The 26744-nt window shown below is 40.1% G+C and overlaps 1 protein-coding gene across 5 annotated transcripts in view; it reads left to right on the forward strand.

The window, feature by feature from the left end:
- Nucleotides 1-26744, forward strand: part of babam2 (BRISC and BRCA1 A complex member 2) — a 193360-nt gene that overhangs the window by 150381 nt on the left and 16235 nt on the right. For all 5 annotated transcript variants that reach the window (XM_048530273.2, XM_048530272.2, XM_048530271.2 and 2 more), the window contains exons 9-10: nucleotides 6005-6075; nucleotides 13262-13344. In XM_048530273.2, the coding sequence (XP_048386230.1) occupies nucleotides 6005-6075; nucleotides 13262-13344 (154 nt within the window). The remainder of the gene's footprint in view (nucleotides 1-6004; nucleotides 6076-13261; nucleotides 13345-26744) is intronic.

Genomic DNA, 26744 nt, shown 5'->3' on the forward strand with positions numbered 1-26744 from the left:
GACGGTATGACTCTACACATAAACTGGAAAAATTGGATTGCTAATAGGAGCCCTAATGAGTTTATAAAATGTTTTTGAGACAATTTCTTAATAGCACATTCTGGAATTGAACTTTAGTGGCTGTGCTAAATTTTATAGTATACAATGTGACAGAATTTATTAATAACCTCAATGTAAAATCACTGCTTGAGCATGGCAGTTAGAATATGATTGAAATTTATATCCATTTTGAAAAGCAGAAGAGTGGACCTAAGGCAAAAACTTTGAAGTTAAAAATGAGCAACTGTGTGGGCCTGAAAGCTGAGCTTACTGAAGTAAACTGGCATAATAAATCAGGAGATAGATCAATAGAAACGTCGCTTGCAGACTTTTAAGGAGATATTTTAGAATATCTGAAATAAGTACATTCTTTTTGTATGTAAAAATTCCAAGATGAAGATCCATCGTCTGTGGTTAACTGAAGAAGTTAAGGAGAACATCAAATATTCGAAAAAAGTATATGAATGTGCAAAAATGGGGGGCAGGGCAGAATGCAAAGAACAGTAAAGAATGACTGAAATGTTAATTAAGACAAATAAGTTAGAGCATGAAAGTGAATTAGCTAGGCATAGAAAGATTTTCTATCATTATTTCAGAAGGAATAAAGTAAGTGAGTGTTGAGCCTCTAAAGGGTGAGAATGGAGAGTTAGTACAAGATGATAAAGAAATGGCACACGTATTGACTAATGTTTTGCTTCTGTTTTTGCTATAGGTGACAGAGAAAAATGATTCCAGAACACCCCTAAATCAGGAAGTTGAAGATAGGAAGGAGTTTTGTGAAATTATAATCACTAGGGAAGTGGCGCCGTCCAAACTGTTAGAGCTGTAGTAGATAAATCTCCAAGTCTTCATAGTCTTCATCCTAGCACCTTTATTTTCAAAATTTCATTAGATTCTGAAAAGTTTCCATTAGACTGGAAAGTAGCAAGTATATCTACTCTATATACAAGGGAGTGACACAAAGCAACAAACTGTAGTTAGCTTGGTGTCTGACACAGGGTGGAGTTGGGATCAATCATCAAGGTGTTTATTACTGGGCTCATGAAAAAACTGAAGGTAACCAAGAAGTGTCAACATGGTTTTGTGAATGGGAAGTCTGTTTAACCAATTTATTGGAAATTTTTTGAAGGAGTATTATACTTTCTGGGTGAAGGGGAGTCGATTGGTGTATTCCCAGAAAGCTTTTGACAAGATTCCACTTAAAAACTGTTGTGTAGAGTGGATCGCATCGTACAGGGGATACGTATTAGCTTAAATAGAAGATTTTGCTGCCTGACCAAAAACAGTTATGCAAATGTGCATCTTTTTCAAAATTGGCAAAATATGATGAGTTGGAGCACATCATAATTTTTATATGAATTACTTAAAAGAAGGGATTGAAATCATGGTGGCTAACTTTACAGGTGACACAAAGATAAATGAGAATAACAAGAATGCAGACTGATTGGTTAGATATGAGAAAATGTTTGGCAGATGGAGTTTAAAATGGGGAAAACATGAAGTCATTTATTTTGGCAGAAAGAAGTGCAGAACATTATTTAAATGAAGAATGACTGCAGAATTCTGAGGTGCACAGGGAGTGCATGAGTTGCGAAAGGTCAGTATGCAGATACAGCAAGTAATCGAAAGGCCAGTGGAATGCTAGCCTTTGAGATCATTTGAACACAAACATACAAAACATTGGTAAGACCACTTCTCAATTGCGGTGTGCAGTTTTGATCTCCCTTTTTAAGGAAAATTGTAATGAAGATGGTTCAGAGGATGTTTGCTCAGTTGATTCTTGGAATGAGTGGGTTGATAGATGAGGATAGGTTGGGCTTGTCCTGATTAGAACGCAGAAAAGCAAGTTTGGTTTGATTCGAGTTTCAAAAATCTTGAATGACAATGTCTTAATTAGACATTTAAAGGAACTTTATTATTGTGATTGAGACCAGAACTAGGGATGCAGTTTTAAAATTGGGGGTCATGGTTGCTCTTTGAGGACATTGAAGGAAATTTTTCTCAGAGGTTTGTATGACTCTGGAACTCTCTCCCTCAGAAGGCAGTGGAGGCAATGTGCTTGAATATTTTTATAGTGGAGCTAGGTAGATTCTTGTTCACCAGGAGAATCGAAGGTTGTCAAGGTATATGGGAATGCGGAATTTAGAGCACAACAGATAACCTTGATTTTATGGAATGATCGGACAGGATTGAAGGGCCAAATGTCTTGGTTCTGATTTGGATGTTCACATAGCTGTTCACTCCTGTTCTGCTTCCCAAGGGCCAACAGGCTCTGCTAGGTCTACGCAGAAAATGGCCATGTGAATAATGTTGCCCTGACAATAATCATCTGGTCTGAGTTTAGCACTACACAGTGATAATGTGACTAAGATGTAGGAATTTGCAATGTAGATATTTAAGCTCAGCCATCTGCTCATTGATCTATGCCATCTGTATGTGTACACAAGTATTGGTTTATGTCCGGTCAGGACAGATAAAATGGAAGACTGCCTACAACAACTGTTCTAGTTTGAAATAATTAGTCAGAATGAATCTCCCTGGAAAGTTGATTAATCAGTAGTTTGTACATGTAAGGCTGAACTCACCTTATGAATGTATCATATATGTAACACAGTTTGTGCACAAGCTGAACAGAAATGTACCTACTGAAAGCATTTCATTTTCTGATTATTTTTCTTACTAGCTTGAAAATGAGTCCCATGGGGGCAACACTTCTTGAAAAGCCTTCTTAGTTTTTCTCAAACGTTCCTCCCAAATGAAACAGTTCAAAACAATTTGGTCTGATCAAATCAGATAAGAATTTGATTCATTAAAAATAACTAATTGTTGATCCTATAAAGTTGACAGCACTAAAAGTAAGCATGATTGTAAAATTCCAGACAGTTCACAGATTTCCTTTAGGGAAAGAACCTTGGATAGTCAGGGTGTTATGTGACTCCAGTCTTGTGTGTGGTTAATTCTTAACTGAACTGCTGTAGCAATCCACTCAAATCATTTGCCATGAAGTGAAGAGAAGGTGCATTACCACAAGGAAGCTAGAGATAGATAATAAATTTGCCTTGCAAAGTACGCTTGCATTCTGAGAAGGAGTGTTGAAAAAGGTGCACAGAAATTAAATGCTGAGTTAGATACATTTGTTTCTTATCTGTGTTAACAAGGGTCATAACAGTTTGCTAATAAATTAGTTTACGACACAGTAAGTATTGAACATTAAAGAATAGTCATTGCCCATTGACAGAAGTATATCTGGTTCATATATGTAATTTGTTCCTGGAAAAGTAGCGACTGAAGCCAGAGAATTGTGGAAGGAATTACTGTCTAGTCATAATGATCCCTGTATTTACAGATAAACTATAATTTTGTCTATCAGCATTTCTACTCCAGTTGTTTGCAGTAATGGAATTTAACAATACCGAAAGGACCAAAGGATCCATCAAGCATGTGCTGTTAGATTTTTGCTTCGATGTGTGCCTCTTTGTCTAATTTCAATCCCCTACTGACTCTTTATACTCTTTATTATCTTTTCAGAGAGTCATGGAATCCTACAGCACAGAGACAGGCCCTTTGGCCCAAACTGGCCCATGCCAACCAAAATGTCCATCCATGCTAACCCCATTTCTCTGCACTTGACCCATTTCCTTCTCAACCTTTCCTATCCATCCAAATGCCTTTTAAATGTTGTTAATGTACTCACTTCAACCACTTTCAGTGGCAGCTTATTCCACATGCCTGCCATCCCCTTTGTAAAAATATTGCCCCTCTGGTTCCCATGTATTCTCTCCCCCTTACCTTAAACTGATATCCTCTAGTTCTTGATTCCCCAGCCCTGGGGAAAAAGACTGAGTGCATTCACCCTAGCCATGCCTCTCATGATCTTTAACACTTCTACAAGATGAACCACACCCCCCTGCCCCGGCAACCTCAGCCACCTATGCTGTAAAGAAAAAGGCCCTGGCTAGACAAAGTCTCCCTATAACTCGGTCCTGGCAACACCCTTGTAAATTTCTTCTGCAGTCTTTCCAATTTCATAGCATCCTTCCCATAGCAAGGTGACTAAAACTGAACACACTACTCCAAGTGCGGCCTCACCAACATCTTGTAACAATTGCAACATAACTTCCCAACTTCTATACACAATGCCCTGACTGATGAAGACCAGTGTGCCAAAAGCCTTCTTCATTGCCTTATCTACTTGCAACTCCATTTTCAGAGAACCGTGCACCTGAACTCCAAGGTCTCTCTATTTCACTACTCTTCTTAAGGCCCTACCATTCACCATGACATTCCTACCTCAATTTGTCTTTTCAAAATTCAAAATATTGCACGTATATATATATTAAACTCTATTAGCATTTCTTGACCCCCTTCCCCATTTGAGTAAGATCCTGCTGCAATTTCTGATAACCTTCCTCACTGCCCACAATACTGCCTATTTTAGCATCATCTGCAAACTTACTAATCATGCCTTGTACGTTCTCATCCAAATCATTGTAGATAACAAACACCAATGGGCCCAATACTGACCCCTGAGGCACACCACTAGTCACAGACCTCCAACCTGACCAGCATCTTTCCACTATTACTGTCTGCTTCCTACCATCAAGCCAATTGTGTGTACAATTTGCCAGCTCTCCCTGATTCCTTGTGATCTAACCTGCGAAACCCCATCAAAGGCCTTGCTGAAATCCATGTAGACTACGTCTACCACCCTGACCTCATCAACCTTCCTGGTCACTTCATCAAAGACCTCTAGCAAATCTGTGAGGCTTGATCTCCCACTCACGAAGCCACGCTGACTACTCCTAATCAAGCCCTGTCTTTCCAAATGCATGTATATCTTATCCCTCAAAATCTTCTCAAGTAACTTACCTACCACAGATGTTAGGTTTACTGGTCTATAGCTCCCAGGTTTTCTTTGCTTCTGCTTGAATATGGGTGCAACGTTTGCTACCCCTCCAATATTCTGGGACCTCACTCATGGCTAACGATGAGGCAAATATGTTAGCCAGAGTCCCAGCAATTTTTTCTGTAGCCTCTTGCAGGGATTTTGGATATATTTGATAAGGACCTGGAGATTTATCCACCTTCATACCTTCTAAAACTTCCAGTACCTCCACTTTGTTTAAAATAAAGAGATTCTGCTTGAACAGTAGGTTGTGTTCTAATTCTTCTCTTTGTCTCCTCTCTGTAATTTATTACATTTGTCCTCTTATTACTTCTGATTCTCCAGTGTAACTAAACTGTCATACTAATGGCCAATTGCTTTACAACTTATTTTACCTCAGTCAACAAGGCAGCGGTCATAAACTGCCTGTGTAGAGAAATTGCCAGAGGACTGCATCAGTTCAATGAGGAAGCTCACATCCTTCTCCAAGGCTGTTGGGGGTGGCTAATAAAAACTGGCCTAGCCAGTGATGCTTTCATCCCATAAATGAATTTAAAAATCTAATAATTTCTTACCACACACTGTCACTGTTTTCAATCTTATATAGCTATATTTTTATAAACAAGTTCATCAGCTGCTTTTGCAGAAACTTAATGCCACATACCCAGCACTGTGGTGGATGGTGACAACATTCTAATCAATAAAATCTTTCATAAGAATAATTATTTTCTACTTGTATGCTGTTTTTATTTTCTTAATCAAATTTAATAACATGCATCCCAATTTAAGAAACACCAAGATTTCAGCAAACTAGCGCACCACCCACACACTCTCCCAATCCCCTTATATTTCTTTCCAGGCAGAATGGTGGGACTGATGGTGTTTAATGCTGCTAGTTTGTATGAGATAATGCAGTCCTATTTTCCTGTGCCAACATCTTAATATGTTTTGCAAAGATCATTTCATAGTTCGTTTTAAACAATTTATCACCTATCCAAATATGAATTTACTGTCTTTATTTGGCTTGCTAATATATCATATATTTTAATATACATTCATTTTTGCTTTACTTAAACCAAGGTGCAGTACATCATTCAGGGTTACCACAGGCGAAGAGAGTACATTGCAGCCTTTCTAAGTCACTTTGGAACGTAAGTTTATATTTTGATACAATTAATTGTTACTACAGGAAACTTAAGCAATGGCTTTAGAGTTCTTAGAAAAGACGCAACTATAATTTGCAACAGCAGCTTTAAAAATATTTTCACTTTGATTTGCAGGTCATTATTTTTTTGGTCAGATGCAGACTACCCAAAATCAGGTTTGTGTTAACACAGTGTGGAGCTGGAGGAACACAGCAGGCCAGGCAGTATCGGGACTTTTCTGGTCCCGATCCGAAATGCCAACTTTCGTGCTCCTCTGCTGCCTGACCTGCTGTGTTCTGCCAACTCCATACTGTGTTATCTCTGACTCTAGCATCTGCAGCTCTTCCTATCTCAGGTTATGTGAAAACTTGTTGCCCTGTAAGAGCTGATCGTGCAATATTCTGATCCCTTTCAAATCGCTCCCACTTCCACCTTCTAATTCCACTTTTTGCCTCCTTCACCTGTTCCCCCATTACTATTTTGTAAAGTTGAAAATGACGGATTCCCCTGAAGGCATTCAGAGCGCTTGATGTCTCCTGTGCTCGACAAATCGGCACAAAGCATTACAGTGTTTCTACATATATTTGAGTATTATTAACATCTCTAGAAATATTTCATTTGGGATTAGGCTCCAGAAAGCAGCTGGACCACCTGAACAGCAATCCAGATGCTCTCTGCAGAAGAAGCTGTCAGGCTTTGCGAATATTCAGCCACTTCTCAAGGCTCTTGTTGCGATTTGAATTGGCATTACATTGGGCTAACAAGGATTTGAAATTCCCTGGCACTTTGGAGCATAAATCTATGAGTGAGAACTAAAGGAAATACTGCCAGAAAGGCAAATTATGATGAACATGTCATCCTTCATGTTAGTTAGTTGCACAATCATTAACAGTTACTGTTAGTTCCTCCTCTGCAGTTTCAATCTATTTATATCACTACTTCTGTGTTGTTCCAAGTGAAATGATAGTTGCCCATCCTTTCTGAAAGTGCGTGGTGTATGCCTTTTGCTTTCTAATGAAATTTTTTCTCTGTGGCTCCCAATCTGGAGGAGGATGTCTGGAGAATGTTTGCTGGATTTCAAAGTCTGCCTGTAGGAGTGGAAATGGCACAGTAATTTCCTGTGCTGAATCAGGAGAGGCCATTGGATAGCAGTAATATTGCCATGGTAGCTGCCTGAGTCTCTGCTCTGTCTGGTTGTATTCTGGGACCTAGACACGATATAAATATTTCTAAGAATAAGACGATAAGTATTTGACTTTTGAAGGTTTTTCAGTGCTACATGAGTTTATCAAGTAAATATTTAGTCATTTCTATGGCTGAAATGGATTTGGATTGCTCTATGAGAAGACCCTACTACCCATATCAGCTTACTATTGGGCATTTCATTGAATTATGGAATGATATCATACATGGCTAACCCACTGGTCGAATTGCTCTGTCACCTGTTCAAAAGAGCTACCCAGCTAGCTCAGTTTCTCTACTTTTTTCACATACCCTGTAAATTCTTACTCCTCAGTTACTATCTAACGCAGAAAGTTACTGTTGGATGTGCATCAACCAACCTTTCAGACAGTGCATTCCAATTTACAGAAGCTCACTAAGCAGTTTTATTCCCCCTTGCGCTGTCTTTCATTTTTCTTTGCCAATCACCTTAAGTTTATCTTCTGTGGTCACTGAACCCTTCTGCCCTGAGGAATATTTTATCCTCATTTTATCAAAGGTATTCATAATTTCTGACACCCCTTTATATATTCACCCCTTAACCTTCTCTGTTCCAAGGAGAGCAACCTTAAGTTGCCCAATCTTACCACTTCGCTGGAGTTCCTCATCTGATATAAGTTTCCAATGCATCTCTTCTATGCTTTTCCGAAATGTTTAACATCTATCCCAAAGCCAAGAATCCCATGCATATCTGATGGCCATTTCAACTTGGCCTGTTGCCTTAAAAGTGCACCCTACTTCTCTGCCTCTGCATCCCTTTTAAAATTGTACTGTTTACTTCATGTTGCCAGTTCTCAATCCTCCTAATAAAACGTACAGGAGTAGCAACAGCTTACATTTGTATAGCACTTTGAATGTAGTAAAACATCCCAAGGTGCTTCACAGAACCATTACCAAATAAAATTTAACATCAAGCATGCAAACAGGTATTGGAGTAAATGACCGAAAGCTTAAGAAAGGAGGTAGGTGAAAGGAGGAAAATGGTACACAGATGAGATGTTCAGAAGAAATTAGAAAACAGGAGAAAAAGCAAATCAAGAACAAGTGAGAAGAGTTGGAGATTGGTGGTTTGTTGTGAGATAGGGAAAACTCATCCAAAAGAGTAGCTTTTTAGATGTAAAGGAAACACTCCTGCTACTGGCTTACAAACAGTGCAGTGAAGTTACTTAACTAAGAGTCCGGCCTCCTCGCTCCTTTTACTTGCTAGGTTTTTTCCAAGCGATGGAAAATGCTAACCCGAACTCATACCTTCATGTCTTAAAAATGCTGTAAAAATGAAGCCATACAGCTTCTTTACAGGTTTTTACTTGCTAACCTGCCATCAGAGAGCACTTTGTTCATCTGTTTGGCTTGTTAAAATATGTGTAAGTAGTGTGAGATCTTTATAGGATTTTTAACATTTTTAGTTTGCACTCAGCTCCAAAGAACTGAGCGCAGGCCTGGTGTGTTGGCCTTCCAGCCCACCGTGATGGTCTCTTGGCCCAATGTGGCAGTCTGTCAGCCCAGCAAAGAGCCCTGTCGGCGCAGCGTGACGTCCCTCAGCCTGGCATGGTGATCTCCCAGCGGCTCAGTGTAGGGGTATTCGGACAACACTGGCAGTCTCTTGGCCTGGAATGACTTGAGCGTGGACTTCCAGTTTTGAGGTGCTACCAGAGCAATCTCCCAGCCTTGTGAATCCTGAGGTGAAGCCTGAGACAGTCTGGAGTTAAAGGCAAGGCAGACTGGAGGCTAAGTGCCAGCATGGACTGGGTAGGAAGATGGTTGTTCCGAACTCTTTTTTTTCCATTTTATAATTTATTCCTTAAAATCTGCAGTGCCTGGCTTCTTTTACTTATGTATTTTTCAGAGAACTGTATCTGAAAAAGCTGTACCTAGAGACCTTTGTACCTAAGATTATAAGCAGCAGCTTATACACTTTTCACTGTCCTCGTTCAAGTACGTGACAGTAAAGCTCAATCAGAAAAAATTGTAATTCTAGTTCTAACCTATCCTTGGAGTTTAAAATTCATCCTTTCAGACAATCTGCAATGTGTTGGTTTTTAGTGTACTTACCTACCTTTAAGTGTGAGCTGAACCCCTTTAAGAGTTGCTTTAAAGAATTTCCCTTCTCTTTACACTTGTACATTTGTGTGAGAATGTGCCACGATAAAATTTAAATGAGCTGATCTAGCATTACATCACAATCTTGTGTGATAAGTACCTAAGTATTATTGGTGCTAACCTCATGATACATGATACGTTATTCATCCAATTGAGCTTCTTCAGTAAAACATTTCAAAAATCGTCAGACATGTGAATGTATTCAGCTAACTTGCCAATACTATGCAAAAATGCAGTTCTAGGATGAGGTAAAAGTGAACAACTTCTTGGCAGTTTCTGATGAAGGGTCTAGGCCCAAAAGGTCAACTTTTGTGCTACTAAGATTTTATTTGGTCTGCTGTGTTCATCCAGCTCCACACTTCATTATCTCTGCTTCTTGGCAGTCTTTTGTTTAATAAAGCAGGAACTTAAACTGTTAGTGGAGGCATTTGAAGACACTGGATGGTAATGGGTGGTGTATTTGAAGGAATGTTGGTTTTTATGTCATTAATATCTGTGTCTTAACCTTTCTGCTGCTGAATTTATTTTGGAATTTCATTTATTTTCCATAAAACAATTTTTCCGGCTTTACCTGAATGTCTTAAAAAATACTATATTCCCAAAAATATCAAATAAAATTTCTTATATATTTGTACAGGACTGTTTGAATTTGGATAAAAATATATTTATTTTCTCTTGCATCATTACAACTTGAACTGTTTTTGACTACAGAGTTCTGAATTCAAACTCCACCGTGATTTGAGCGCACAATCTGAGTAGATACTCTAGTGAAGCATTGTGGAAGGTCCTATCTTCCAACTGAGATGTTAAACCATGATCCCAATTCCACTCAAATAAATGTGAAGAATTCAAGGACACTGTTAAAAGAAATGTGGAGTTCTGCCTTTCCTCTCTCAACACCACAATTCAAAATTTAAGTAATTCATTCATTTACTGTTTCTGTGGTCTTGCTGACCACAAATTTACCAAAGTTCAGTGAAACATCTCATAGTGAATTTTTGATACTAGCTTTACATTGAGGAAGACATGGCACTAATGCCAGAATTGTAAGATAAAGATAGCATGATTGGTGAAAAATGAGAATTGGACACCATGTTTGACTTGTATATTTAGCAAGTTTGTTGTATAGTACAGAATGAGAAGATCTTCTGGAGCAGTGGGTAGTCTTAAAGCCAGAAGCTCTTGTTCAAGTCCAATTGGAGCTGGTAACCAATGAAGGTACATTCATAACACAACTAAACAGGTTGACTGTCATCATATTAATTCTTTATCGTGAGGTAGAAAAGTGTGGGAGAGCCATGTGATAGAAATAAATTGAAGCCTCTGTCATTCACTATCCATTCCTCCAAAAAAATATTGATAGTAAAAGCACATGCTTCAACAGCAATTTAGACACTTTAGGGTCTGGTTTACTCAGTTAGCTAGATGGAGCATGTGCATCAAATTAGTGCCAATAGTACATGGTTCAGTCCTTATTCCAGCCAGAGTGTAGTCAAGACCTGCCTTCTTGATGTACCCAAGATAGTAGGAACTGCACATGCTGGAGAATCTGAGTTAACAAGGTGTAGAGCTGGGTGAACGCAGCAGGCCAAGCAGCATCGGAGGATCAGGAATGCTGACGTTTTGGGCCATTTCTGAAGAAGGGTCTAGGCCCGAAATGTCAGCCTTCCAGCTCCTCTGATGCTGCTTGGCCTGCTGTGTTCATCCTATTCTTGATATACCCGTCTTATAAATCGCAACACTATATTCCACCAGCCATGTGGCACAAAGCTCAAGTAGTTGCAAAAAAATGCAAATTGGGTGCCAGCCCATTCAAATTAATATGTAAGTTCAAACAAATATCCTGAACTGACTAAGTAGTCACCGTAGGACAGTTTAGGAATCAAAATATTTGAATAAATTGGAACAAATCATAAAGATGTCATGCCACAATTGTGCAGAGTCTTGATGAGACCACACATGGAGTATTGCGTACAGTTTTTCGACTCCTTATCTAAGTAAGGATATGTTTGTTATGGACAGAGTACAACAGTGGTTCACTAAACTAATCCCTGGGATGTTGAGATCATCTTATAAGGAGAAATTGGTGAATCTGGGCCTGTATTCACTGGAATCTGAAAAAATGAGAGGTGATCTCAATGAAACATAGAAAACTCTCACAGGGCATGTTACAGCCAAGTGCAGCATCACTGTAATCCTGTCACTCCACAGATCACAACATAAAGTAAAAATACTTTTCCCAATTACCAAATTGGCATAACCACTCCTAGTTCTAAATAAAAAGATCTATTAGCCAAGTGGCTTATTATCTGAACAAAACTAATTTGTTGAAAATACAATAACTGATTAACATACACAGTCCATTATATAGAAGTATGAATGTTTATCCCTCAAAACAATCATGAGACATGCACACAAATGCACATAAATACACATGATCGCACATATCAAGAGGTGGGGGAAAAAAATTTCCTCCTGCAACAGTGCAAAACAAAACACAACTTTTAGGCCATAATTTACTGATAAAGTGTAGGATGTTCAAACGTTTGTCACTGATGTTGTGGCACGTGAGGTCAAGCATGTGTGGTCAAGTCATTATCACACACAGTTGTCGCTGATGTCTTGACGTGCAGTTTGCTCAAGAAATACAATTTTGAGAATTTTCTGCAGTTGCTTTTTCCAGAAGAACCAATAGATTTCACTCTGAACTCAGCAAGAAAGAATTTCAGGAATAGGAAAAATCGGTTGCACAGCCCTTCCTCAAACTTCTCGTTCCTCAACTATTTCCAGATATCTAAGTACTCTACATCCAGTCACTGCACGAAAGCCCCAACAGGGGTCTGCAGTAGAATAACCCAGTCAGGTGACTTCCAGGAACCTTTGTTCTTCAAAAGAAAACTACACCGTTCACAGTGGTCTTTCAACAATCTCTGAAAATATGACTCCAGGCATTTCTGCAAAACTGGATGTAAATCAGTTTTTCACACTATCCTTCAAAACTTAAGTCTTCTGAAAAGTATTAAATATAAAGCATCTTTGTAATGGGTGTAATGATGCATGTAGAAAAGATTTCCACAGGCTGGTGGTGAGTTTAAAACCAGGTGATACAATCTCAGAAATGGAGTAGGGAATCATTTCTTCACTCTGGCTAGTGAATCTTTGGAATCCTGTATTCCAGGGAGCTGTAGACGCTTAGTCAGTGAAAATTTTGTAGATTTTTGGAGACTAATGGCTTCAAGGGATATAGAGAAGTGGCTTTGCAGTAGGTTACGGGTAATGATCTAAACGAATTGCAAAGTAGGCTTGTCACGCTGAATGACCTGCTCCTGTTTTCATATTACGATTTTCTTAACTTGTGTTATGAATTGCATTACCAGCTACGGACCAGTTGATACTTAAGAATCGGAGCCACCAGACTTCACTGTACGGCAAAATATAATATCTGTGTTCTTTTTCCTTTCTCTCTAAATATAAAATTATTAACCAGAGAATATCTCTATCCTCTGATTCGATCTGGAATTCTGCTGTGTCACTGGGAGACTGTCTCCAGGCACCTATCCTGTCCTGTTCTGCCTGTGTGCTGCTCAAGGTTAATTAAAGAGCTCCAGATCCCCATAAAGCTGGTTTCACTACATCCAATCCCGGGCAAACAGTTCAGGGAAGAGACGGGACTGAAAAATCAATACACTTGCCCACATTAATTCCTGTCTCTGTCGGAGTGTAAAATTCCTTGCCCAGAATCTGCCATAATTTAAAAATAATATTCAGAATTTTAAATATTTATGAGGTCACTCTTCATTCTTGTAAATTTATTTTTCATCTTTTATATTTCTTTGATTCAGTGGTACTAATTTTTTCTTTTCTTTTCCAGAGGTGTTGTGGAATACGATGCTGAAGGATTCACCAAGCTTACGTTATTATTAATGTGGAAGGACTTTTGTTTTTTAGTTCATAGTAAGTATTTTTGTTTAAATGAAAAACTCATGTGATTTTGGGTGTCAAAAATGCTAGAGTTGCCTCAGCATTTTGTGCCAAACAGTTCAGTCTTCTAATCATTTTCTGTAAACGGCCTTCAGTCTCATCTGCTTGTTAAAGTTTGAAATTTCCCAGTAGCAAAGGAACGATCTATCATTTATTACTACTTTTGATAATATTAAATCCTTAAATATTTCTTCATAGGTGTAACTTTTCAGTAACACATTGATTATATCACAAAATCTTTTTTAATGAAAGCCCTGTTTTGTTACCAATGGAAGGATTACAAAAGGAGTTGTTTAGTACAATGTTATTAATAAAATGGGAAAATGTCATACTTTAGGCTGAGTTTAGAGCTCACTGTTTGAAATGCAGCCAGTATTTCCTTCTATAGTTATGCACCTGGGGAGGTAATGTCCTAGTGGTATTGTCGCTGGACTGTTGACCCAGATAATGTTCTGGGGACCTGAGTTCGAATCCCACCACGACAGTTGATGGAATTTGAATTTAATAAATATCTGGAATTAAGAATCTAATGATGGCCATGAATCCAGTGTCGATTGCCTGGGGAAAACCCACCTGGTTCACTAATGTTCTTTAGGAAAAGAAACTGCTATCCTTACCTGACCTGACCAGATTTGACTCCAGGCCCACAGCAATGTGGTTGACTCTTAACTGCCTTCTGGGCAAATAGGGATGGGCAATAAATGCCGCCTAGCCAGCAACACCCTCATCCTGTGAATGAATGAATGAATGAATGAAGGAAATAACAAATGGTCAATGTAGCTGAAAATGACTGCCACCATGCCTGAAGTGGGAAGGATAAGTTCTGAGAGTTGGAAGAGGGCTTCACTTTCGAGCAATGAAACCCTTCAAAGGACATTACATGCGCGTCCATACAGTACAGATGAAAGATATCTGGAGTTGAGTTTTTTGAGGAAGTAACAAAAATGATTGATGAAACCTGTGTGGTATACATTGTCTACGTGGACTATTGCAAGGGTTGTGACACAAACTTCACAGATTCATCAAAGATGATTTCCCTTTCCTGAATCTAAGTTGACACTCTCAAGTCTTATCATGATTCCACAATTGTTTCGTTTTCACGTTCCTTGCATGGAATCTGTGGTGTGGTAGTGAAATGGATAAAGAACTGGCTTGGCCATAGACAGGCAGTAGTGGTGGAAGGGCTTTCTTTCTGACTGGGGATCTGTGACCCGTGGTGTTTCACAGGGATCAGTGCTGGGACCCCTGTTGATTGTAATATAGATTTGGAGGAGAATGTAGGGAGTCTCTTTAGTAAGAATTTGCACCAGCTTGACTGACTGAAGGGCCTGTTCCTGTGCTGTTTTATTCTTTATTCTTTGACACCACTAAGTGCTGTATGTGAACATCTGGCATTGACCAACTCAATGGATCACAAATCTTGGCCTCAAGCACCCTTAACCACGTGATGCAACATCAGGAATCAATCCCACTAATGATTGTTATGCAAAACTAATGTGTTGAAGCCTGGAAAGGTTCATCCTTGTTGCCAAAGTTGCAAGCTCCCAGACTAAATTTCCATAAAACAAGAGCTATTCATGTCAGACGCTGGACTGTGAAATCTTGTGTAGCACACAAGGTAGCAAGACTCTGTACCTTCAGATTTGTTTTTGACTAGACAGACATTCCTCACTCATGATGAACAGCAAATATCTACTTACAAATGTGAGAACATATTATTAATGAAGTGGCACGGGTGACATTGTGTGCCCTCAGAAGATGACTTTCTTCCTTTCCCTCCCATTACATGTCTGTGCAGTGCCATGGTTCATAGTTGGGATGGAGAGAGCTTCCCTGCTGTGAAGCCCATTCACCTTGTAGTCTTAGTCAGGAACCTTGGGCGAGAAGGCCTGGACAGGCTTAGTGTGGCCTGCCCATAGGCACCATTTAGGCAGCTAGGTACTTGCATCCCTGAGGGAGCATGATGAAGGCAGTGGTGCTGCAGTCCTGCAGCAGTTGAATCAGATGTCCCAATCCCTCAGACACACCTGTCTGCTGCTTCTGTGTCTACTTGTGTATATGAATAAAAATGCTTAATCATTGACACAGTCCTCTCCTGCCTGTAACTGCGAAGGCGTCAGCCTTCCTGCAGGTCGAATGCCAGCAAACAGGGGCATTTCTCCCACAACAAGCTATGAAGATATGGTATGATGTGCCCACCAAAATATGCCCTGACTCTTATCCCACCAAGAAGGATCATAGACTTTTACAATTATTCAGCCTGTATTGACTCCCAAAAGAACTACTCTGTTAATCCCATTCTCCAGCCCTATATCTGTTGTCTTCTAACTTCTTCACTATCTAATATATATCCAGTTCTTTTTTTGAAACCCCCTATGGAATTCACCTCCATCACTCCCAGGCAGTGCATTCCAAATCCTTGCTGATGGTCTTGAAATTGTGACTCCTAGATACTGACATACCAACTAGTGGAAACAGAATCTTATCCTTTACCCTGTCAAGATTTTTCATAAGTTTGAACACCTCGATAAGGCCATATCTTGATCTTCTCTGCTGCAAGGAGAACAAGCCTAATACCTCCAATTTTTCCCTGTATCTGAAAATCTGTCATTCCTAGTATCATTCTAGTGTATCTTCTTTGCACTCTCTCCAGGCTTTAATATGTTTTGTTAAATAAGATGCCCAGAACTGAACACACAATTCCAAATGTGGTATGACAAATGATTTGTAAAGATGTACTGTCACTTCCTTAAACTCTGTACCCCTAGTTATAAGCCCAAGGATCCTGTTAGCCTCCTTAAAACTGTTTCAAATTGCCTGGCCACCTTCAGACAATACTGTACTTGAACCCTGAAGTCTTTTTGCTCCTGTGCTCCCCTCAGCATTGTACCATTGAGCCTGTATTGTCTCTCAGTATTACTTCTGCCAAAATGCTTTACTGCACATTTCTCTGAATTGAAATTCATCTGTCAGATATCTGCCCATTTGGCCAACTTGTTAGGGTCTCTCTGATGTCGCTCAGTGTCATCTTTAGAATTCACTATTCTCACTAGTTTGGTATCATTTGTAAATTTAGGGATTTTTCCCTTAAAATCCATCTCCAAATAATTTCTATAAGTCAGAAAAGGCAATGTTCCCAACACCGATCCTTGGGGAACATAACTTTCAACTTGTCTCCAATTTGAGAAATGCCCATTTATACCTACCCTCTGTTTCCTACCTTTTAGCCAACTTCTAATTCATGCTGCCAAGGGCCCATCAATCCCAAACATTTCTAATTTGCTAACTAACCTGCCAAGTGCCACCATATCAGATGCTTTCTGATAGTCCCAGTATACCACATCCACAGCACTAGTCCTGTCCACTGCCTGTGCCACTTCGTTAAAGAACTGAATTAAATTTGTCAGGTATCACCTGCCCTTGACAAAAACCATGTTGACTGTCTAGTAGTCAGACGACACCAGGTTCTTATTCGAGACTGCACTCACACCAATAGTATGATCTTTTGATTTCTGTGCTCATAAATTCTGCATTCTGTGTGCTTCTCTCTCATTTCACCTGATGAGCGAGCTATGCTTCGAAAGCCTGTAATTTCAAATAAACTCGTTGGACAATAACATGATGTCATGTGACTTCTGACTTTGTCCACCCTAGCCCACATCATGCCTTTCTAATATTAACTTAAATTTCTTTAAATGTATATTTATCTTATTGCATATTGTGCCCTCCATCAGTTTTCCCACTATTGGTGTCAAGCTGACAGGTCTAAAGTTTCTTTGATTGTCCTTTGCCCCTTTCTTAAATAATAACACCACATTTGCAATGCTTCAGTGTTCCAGACTAGACCAAATACCTCAAAATATATTAAGAAGGTAGTCCAGACCTAGCATTTTCTAATTTTAAATGTAAGTGTAAGGCGTTGTGGTTCCAGATGCAATTTGATTGGTCAATTACTTGACATTAGGCAAAACACACTTTATTTTTATACTACAGTTTAAAATATAGACAGAATAAAAATGAAATAAATGAATGACGTAACTGTAGCATTATCAAAATGCTTAACCAAATGATAAATATATATACTACCACTAATTAACTGTTCCAAAATAATAACATCCTGTTAACACACCCTTAGCAAAGGTAAATTCACTGAAACAGCTTATCTCGTATGCAATTCTAGCAACAGGAAGAGAAAACACCAGCTTTTAACTGTAACAGAGAGGGGAAGAGAGCTTCCACATCCAGCTTCAAGGTCCCAGCAACTGCAGAAAGTTAAAACTGAAATCCTGGTTCTGTGGGAGCTTGACCCCATCCATTCAGGCTGCTGTATTCCAATTTTTTTAAAAACTCAAGGCCCCATAAGCTGTTTACTCCATTAACTTGGAGCAGACTGCTCGGCAACTCTGTGTAAACCTTTCTTCACAAAAAAAATGACAAATTCATCTCTTAAAGCCATAGAGTATCAGACCAGTCCCCCAGAACTAATCCTGTTTTCAGAGAAGCCCAGAAAATTTCTGTCACCAGCTCTGCGATTTGCTCCTTTACCTCTCTCTGCAATCTAGGGTGTGTTGAATGAAAGAAGCAAAATATTCACCTAGTATCTCCTCGTACCTTTTGCTTGTTTCTTATGGGCCCTACTCTAACCTTCACTAAGCTTATACTACTAATATATTTGAAAAATATTTTACTGTTTGTTTTGGAGCAGTCTCATCCTTTTCTCATACTTCCTCTTTGCCTTCTATTCCAGCCTGTCTCTCTCCTGCATTTAAGATACACTTCCTGATTTCTTATTACTGTTATTATTTCAGTATGCATCATATACCTCCTTTTTCTTACTTATTTTCTCATCAATTGATGGCCAATATGCAGTGCATCCTGCACCCTTGCCAGTATATCCTCTGAGGAATCTGTGATTTTTTTTTTACTTAGAGTTGGAGGAGGAGTTGTGTTGATGGACCAACGTCTCTACCACTGATACTATGCAGATACCACTAGGACCTGCAGGAAATAAAAAGAGGGAATACATCGCAAGCAAATGGTAGAGGCTTGAACATGCTAAGAGTATATTCATGATGGCAATAAATGGGGAGCAACGCAACAATGGACAATGTATTAAACTTGATTGCTGGGACATGGTGGTTTTGGCATTACCATGTGAATGGTTGCAGTTCTTAATGCCCAATGACAAAATCCTGCCTTTGGTGATGAGGAGCCAAATGCTGGGCACTGCACCACCTCCTCTGGTTCTATGCCCTATTGTGGGAGCCTTTCATCTTCATTGAGACAAAGTGAAAGATTGAGTGAGATGGAAGTGGCTAAAGTAGCTGTTAGTGCTGGTGCAGGAGGGGGAAACATGGTGAAGTGTCTTGAATGAGTGGGCAGAGAAGAAGCCATGCAGGATTAGTAATTGTGGGGAGGGTTGGGCTGTTGGAGTGGATGTAGTGAGTGAGCAAAGATGTAACATATGACAGTGAGAGTTGTAGATCATGACAACCTGACCCACTGGCAGGGCCTGGCATTGTGGTCTTTGTTGTTAGTCCCAGTGGAAGAAGTTCACCTTCTGCTGAGCCATCCATATTTCACCATGATCTCCATTTCCCTGTCTGCAAAGCAGTGCTCCAAGCTTCCTTTGTTTGGTGTGTCTGGGACAAAAGAGACAAGTCACATAGGCCAGCTCTGGACCGCCAGCACTGATTGTACAGTTGGGCTTTAAAAATGGTGCTGGCAGCAGGGAGCCCAGGGTGGTCTAGCACTGGTGATGAGACAAGTTTGGAAATATAGCATAAGAAAACTTACTAGGCCTCATGAAGAAAACCATTCTTTGAACTTGCAAAAATTGACACTTCACACTGATTTTGCAAGCATATGTTACTCGAGCAAAGATGTAAGGGTTACTAATTAAAGGTTTAGACTGCACAAGTATGTGCAAACTACTTTTCTTGAAAACAAATGCATTCACAACCTCTATGTCTGGGGAAAGCATATTGAACTGTGAAGGGTGTCTGTGGAGCTTGTAGAATTGCTGTAATTTATTTTGCAGCTGATATGTATTGCTGTATGAATATTATTTGCTGCTTGTCAACTTAAATCTGGATATTGTCCAGGTCTTGCCACACTTGGACATAGACTGCTTTTGTCCCTGAGGAGTCACGAATGGTGTTGAACATTATGCAATTGCTGATAACCATCCCCATTTCTGACCTGATAATGGAGAGAAGATCATTGATGAAGCAGCTAAAGATAGTTAGGTCTAGAACACTACACTAAGGAACTCGTGCACAGATGTACTGGGGCTGAGATGACTGACCTCTAACAACCACAACCATCTTGCTTTTTGCTTGGTGTGACTCCAACCTATGGAGTGTTTTCCCCTTGATTCCCATTGACTCTAGTTTTGTTCAGGCTCTTTGATACCACACTCAGCAAAATAAACAGCCCTTAATACCAATGGCTGCCACGCTCACATCACTTCTGGAATTCAGCTCTTTTGTTCAGGAGCTGAGTGACTCTGGTAGAATACAAACTGGGCATCAGTGAACAGGTTATTCTTGCCACTAGCTATTTGAAGGCATTGTTGGTGACACATTCCATCACTTTACTAATGTTTGAGAGTAGACTGATGGGACAGTAATTGGCCAGCTTGAATTTGTCCTGTTTTCTGTGTATACAACATAGTTTCCACATTGTTGAGTAGATGCCAGTGTTGCTGTTGTACTGGAACAGTCTGACTTGAGGAGCAGCAAATTCTGGAGCACAAGTAGATCATTCTTGAGATCATTGAACCCCTACAGTATGGAAACACGCCCTTCGGCCCAACAAGTACACATCGAACCTCTAAGCATCCCACCTGGACCCACCCCACAATAACCCACCTAATCTACACATCCCTGAGCACTACGGGCAGTTTAGCACAGCCAATCCACCTAGCAAGACACCTTTGAACTGTAAGAGGAAACGGAGGGACTGGAGGGAACCCACTCAGATATGGGGAGAATGTGAAAACTCCACACAGGCAGTCGCCCGAGGGTGGAATCGAACCCGAGTTCCTGGCACTGCAAGGGAGCAGTGCTAACCACCGAGCCACCATGCCACCCATATGTGTTTATCTATGTTCAACAAATAAATGTTTCAAACAGAATATAGTTAAGTATTTTAAAATTTCTTTAACATGACACGTGGTTTATAGTTGCTTTTAGTATCAAGCCCAGGCTTGTGAAACGGGCTACCTACAAAGTCCGTCATCATTCCATTCTGGAATCAAGAAGAAACTTCACTTTGGATGTATGAGAGAGGACAAGAGCCTTTATCTTCCCCCTGCATTCTGCCTTACCCAATAAAGAACAGTGTGATAGGGAATTAGTTGCATTTTAACTAGCCTGGTATTAAACAAAGAAAAGCTGCCTGAACAGCCGAGGCCTAAATGAAGTGGCATGTGCACCCCAATGCATTGTGGGATGTGTTTATCCAGGATCCACACTTTCTCCAAAATACCAGCAAAAAAAGCTGACGAACTGCCCTTGGGGCACTGGCAAGTTTAAGATTTTTTAAAAACATTTTAAGGAAGCGTTTCTCATAACTCACAAGAATACTTTGGGCAGTCACTAAAGCAGGCTTTCGACAGCAATCACAGATTTTTTTAGGATTTCACTGGTTGTCCTTCACAGTCATTAGATATTATTATCTTGTCAAAACCATTTCTATGCATTCCAGGAGTCTGACCCTTGTGATCTTTCTGTCTTTCTGGTAGAGACACTGTCTTCAAATCTTACTGAAGTTAAAAGTTAAAAACTCACCTGCTGTACCAGTGGGTTAGCCCCTGAATTGGCCTTCAATACCCCAGTTACTGCCCTGAGGCCTATTGCTGATTGAATGATTGTCACATGTACCAAAGTACTGTGAAACGTTTTTGTTTACGAGCAGTACAGACAGATCAAAGTAAGGATGCAGATCAAGTGTCAATACAAGTGAACCATCACTGTAATTGTAACTGTCATAATTTTTTTTCCATAGGAATTGTACTAAATCAGAATATTTTTTAAATAATGAGATATCAATGAGTATAAACTGTCTCAAATATCCAATTCCTTATGTAATTCTCCGATGATACTTAACTTTAAAATTAGTATTATGTATTTTGCTCAACTATTGGTGCTACTTCAGTTTTCTTATCCAAACTATTAGTGTGATTTATATACTTCTAAATTGTGTTTTGACTTGTTTGCCTGCTAGCAAACTACATCATCAGCAAACTACCTTGAACCTGATTAACTTGGGTGGGACTGGAGAATTTCCTAATGGATTTCTAGTTTAGGAATCTCTACACACCCAAAATTCTTGAGAACTGGGAGACTGAAGTAAATTCGAACAACATAATTCAAGTTGGGAAACATAGAACATAGAACATTACAGCACAGTACAGGCCCTTCAGCCCTCGATGTTGTGCCGACCTGTCATACCGATCTCAAGCCCATCTAACCTACACTATTCCGTGTACGTCCATATGCTTGTCCAGTGACGACTTAAATGTACCTAAAGTTGGCGAATCTACTACCGTTGCAGGCAAAGCGTTCCATTCCCTTACTACTCTCTGAGTAAAGAAACTACCTCTGACATCTGTCCTATATCTTTCACCCCTCAATTTAAAGCTATGCCCCTTCGTGCTCGCTGTCACCATCCTAGGAAAAAGGCTCTCCCTATCCACCCTATCTAACCCTCTGATTATTTTATATGTTTCAATTAAGTCACCTCTCAACCTTCTTCTCTCTAATGAAAACAGCCTCAAGTCCCTCAGCCTTTCCTCGTAAGACCTTCCCTCCATACCAGGCAACATCCTAGTAAATCTCCTCTGCACCCTTTCCAAAGCTTCCACGTCTTTCTTATAATGCAGTGACCAGAACTGTACGCAATACTCCAAGTGCGGCCACACCAGAGTTTTGTGTAGGTGCAGCATAACCTCTTGGTTCCGGAATTCTATCCCTCTATGAATAAAAGCAAAAACACTGTATGCCTTCTTAACAGCCCTGTCAACCTGGGTGGCAACTTTCAAGGATCTGTGTACATGGACACCGAGATCTCTCTGCTCATCTACACTACTAAGAATCTTACATTTAGCCCTGTACTTTGCCTTCTGGTTATTCCTACCAAAGTGCATCACCTCACAGTTGTCTGCATTAAACTCCATTTGCCACCTCTCAGCCCAGCTCTGCAGCTTATCTATGTCTCTCTGCAACCTACAGCATCCTTCGTCACTATCCAAGTCCTGAGGATGCATCATTTTGGCTCAATAAAAGTGATTTATGTCTATCTTTGAAATTGTGTGAAGATAATTTCAGATTTGTACAGTTGCATTTTTAATACCCACAAGTTCCAAAATCATTCATCTCTCCACAGTCCTTTCATGGACTTTGTACGAAAACAAATTCTAACCTCAGAAAACACACTCTGTTTAATTGATCATTGAATACGCAATATTAATTCTATAAAGCTATCTTTAGGAGCTATATGCATACTGCATGTTCTCAGAAGTATTATGTGTTACCTTTTAAACTTGTTTTAAAAAATGTTAAGCACTGTAAACAATATTTATTCGATAGTCTTTGAGATGTCATAGAATCATAGAATCCACACAGTGTAATGAGGGATGAAATTTGTCTTGGGTGATAACAAATCAGCAGATAGTTTTCTTTACTACGACATTTCCCTTCAGAATTCAGAGTCTAGTTCAGAATTGATGTGATTTTCTCCTCACCAAAACTTCTTTGCCTGATTTCTTTTAATATCTCATCATATCTGAACCAAATGCTAGTGACTCTATTTCTCTTTTCACAAAGTCATACCTCAATTTCTCCCCTTCCTTATTTTCTCATACCCTCTTCAATCAAGTATTTCCCTTTTAATCCTTTGTTTAATAGCTCACTCAAAGTTTCTGTCTTCAATATTGTTTCTTGCTTTCAGTCATGTCTCTGAGCTGGATTTTTGTTACCGTAATGGGTGCATCAAATTGCTTGACAAACGCTCCCAATTTAAAGGGCCCTGTTACCTCCACGGCTTGCTCTAGGTGGATAGGATGAGATACGGTTGGCCCCAGTGATCTCTCAGCAGATTGTATGTGCCCACCAAAGCAAGCAAGTACTGACATAGGCTAGCTAGAAGGCTCATCTCAGTTTTAGAGTCATAGAGTCCGTGTTGACTAGACAATCCAAGCTGACATAGTTCCATTTGCCAGAATTTGGCCCATTTCCCTCTAAGCTCTTCCTATTCGTATACACCCCCCTTATGCCTTTTAAAAGTTGTAATTGTATCCGCTTCCATCACTTCCTCCCCTAGGAAATAGACCACAGCTATTCACCTTATTCGTGCGCCACATGATTTTATAAACCTCCATAAGGTCACCCCTCACCCTCCGATGCTCCAGGGCAAAGAGTCCCAGCCTATTCAGCTTCAGTCTTTAACGCCAACCTTCTAATCCTAGCAACACCTTGTAAATCTTTTCTCTACCCTCTCAAGTTTAATAACATCCTTCCTATAGAAGGTGTACCAGAATTGATGTGTCAAATCTGTTAGGTCCCATTGCACTTGTCACTCTCAGCCCACAGAATCCTTACTGTGTGAAAATAGGCTGTTCAGCCCAACAGGCCCACACCGACTCTCCACTCGGACTCGGATTCGCTCCCACCGCCCCCCTCTCTCCCCCCCCCCCCCCCCCCACCCCTCCATGAGCCTATCCTTGTAACCCTGCATTTCCCATGGCTAACTTATCTAACCTACACATCCCTGGACAAAATGGGCAATTTAGCATGGCCAATCCACTGAACATGCACATCTTTGGACTGCAGGAGGAAACTGGAGTACCCAGCGGAAACCAACACAGTCATGGGGAAAATGTGCAAACTCCACACAGACAGTTGCCCGAGGCTAGAATTGAACTCTGGTAGCTGGTACTGAGACAGTAGTGCTAATCACTGAGCCCCCTAACCCCAATGATCCCTCCATGTCTCCATTGGAATCTAATCCACACATGCCATGTGAAATTACTTACTGATTTTTCATTATGGCAGATCTCAGGACCCATGTGGAAATGAAAAAAATCTTTACTCGCTCACATATGTCATAGTGAAGAAATTGTTTGAAACCCAATCGAAATGTTGAGTCTTCTAAAAAAATTTAAAGTTCTATTGACTAACCACATCAAAAACACTTAATCCATTAATATCTTTGAACTGTCAGTCACACAGCAAATCCTAGCTAAAATAATGACTTTTTGGCTTTGAAACACAGCCAAGCGTTCATATTGACCTAAACAGCAATAACAGTTTTTGGGAAATGCCAACAAAGAACTGTATTGAAACTGTGTGAATAGATAGTAATTTATTTTTCCTAAGCTACACCAGAAGGCCTGTCGATCAAAGAAGTCTTAACTGACTGCATCAGCTGTATATTTTTAATGTTTGAAGAGCACAAAGTTTTTTTTTAAAAAATACTGTAAAATCATGCTATGGAACTTGCTGTTAGTGGCAGGCAGTTGTTGTCTGGAAATTTTCCCGGCTTAACCAGAAACCACTAGATCAACAAATACAGGATGTTGGTGAATGAGGCATAATGTGAGTTACGAATTGTGCAATAGAATTTTCGATGACTTGAAGTTTATGACAGGAAGATCAGCTAGGAATTTGTTGGAATAGTCAGTTCTAGGGGTAGCAAAATCATTGGTAACAAATCAATTGAAATATATAAAATCTTGAAGAGTTTTGACAGGATAGTTGTGGAAGAATCTGTAACCAGAGGTCAGTATTTAAAAGTCAGAGCTTAACCAGATTAAACAGAACATTTTTCCTGAAAAAGTGGTGAAAGAGAGTCCTTGAATATTTTTGCAACACAGGCAGATAGATTCTTGCTAAGCAAGGAGGTGAAAGGTTATCAGTATAGAAAGAAGTATGGACTTGAGAAAACAATCACCTCAGACATCATAATAATGAAAGGCAAAGCAGACTCAAGGGACTGAACAGTCATTCATACCATGTACGTAGGTTTCAGCAATGGTTGCGCCAAGGTATGGGTGATATTAAGAGAGGTGAATACAAGTAGTTGGGATCCTCAAGACCAGGGAGGCAGTGCAAGGCTGGAAGTAGATACAGTAATCAGAACAAGCAAGTTAAAGAGGCAGGTCGGGCTGGAACACAACAGGGAGCAAGAACTGCCGTTGGCTTAAATTGTATCTATTTCAGTCCACGAGGACCGACAGGAAAGGCCGATGAACTCAGGGAGTGGATAGATACGTGGGGCTGGGATATTGCAGCCATTACAGAAACATGGCTAAGAGAGGGAAAGGACAGACACTCAATGTGCCAGGGGACAGGTGCTTTAGGGAGGACAGAGCTGGAAGAAAGAGGGAAGGGAGAGTTGTATTTTTGATTAAGGGGAGTACCACAGCAGTAGCCAGAGATGACATAACTGAGGGATCATCCAGTGAGGCTTTGTGGGTGGAGCTAAGAAATAAGAGGATGGTGGCATTATTAGGGCTGTACTATAGGCTCCCAAATAGTCAACAGGAAGAGAAGAACAAATATACAGGAAGACTGGGGAGACTTGCAGGAGCAGTAGGGTTGTCACAGGAGGGAATTTTAATTTTCCTAACATAGACTGGGACTGCTGTCATGTTAAGGGCTTAGATGGGATGGAATTTGCTGAATGTGTTCAGAAAAGTTTCCTCAAACAGTATATAAGAGGGTCCTACTCAGGAAAAGGCAAAACTTGACCTACTCTTGGGAAATAGGGTGACTGAGGCGACAGCGGGGAAGGTCTTTGGGACCAGTGACCATAGTTCCATTAATTTTAAAATAAGTATAGAGAGGAACAAAAGTGGTCTATAAGTTCAAGTCCTAAATTGGGGCAAGGCAAATTTAGATGGAATTAGACAGGAGCTTGCAGGGGTTGATTGGAGTAGTTTGTTTGTAGGCAAAGGGGCCTCTTGCAAGTGGGATGCCTTTAAAAGCATGATAGCTAGAGTTTAAGGGGGATATATTCCTGTGAGGGTGAATGGCAAGGTTAGCAGGAGTAGGGAATCCTAGATGACAAGAGATAACAAGAGATGACAAGAGAGGCTTTGACCAGAAAAAAGGAGGCATTGCTCAGGTGTAGGCAGCTGGGATCAAGGAAATCCCTGTAGGTATATGGGGGGTACAGGAATTCACTGAAGAAAGAAATCAAGAGGGCCAAAAGGGTGCACAGAATAGCTTTGGCTGAAAGAATAGGGTGAATCCAAGCAGACTATTTAAGTATGGTAAAGGAAAAAATAACTAGAGAGAGAATAAGACCCCTCAAGGACCAAAGTGAGCATGTAGATGTGGAATCGCAGGAGATAGTTGAGGTCCCCA

The sequence above is a fragment of the Stegostoma tigrinum genome, chromosome 4 (genome assembly GCF_030684315.1).
Source record: "Stegostoma tigrinum isolate sSteTig4 chromosome 4, sSteTig4.hap1, whole genome shotgun sequence".
NCBI classification, from domain to species: domain Eukaryota; kingdom Metazoa; phylum Chordata; class Chondrichthyes; order Orectolobiformes; family Stegostomatidae; genus Stegostoma; species Stegostoma tigrinum.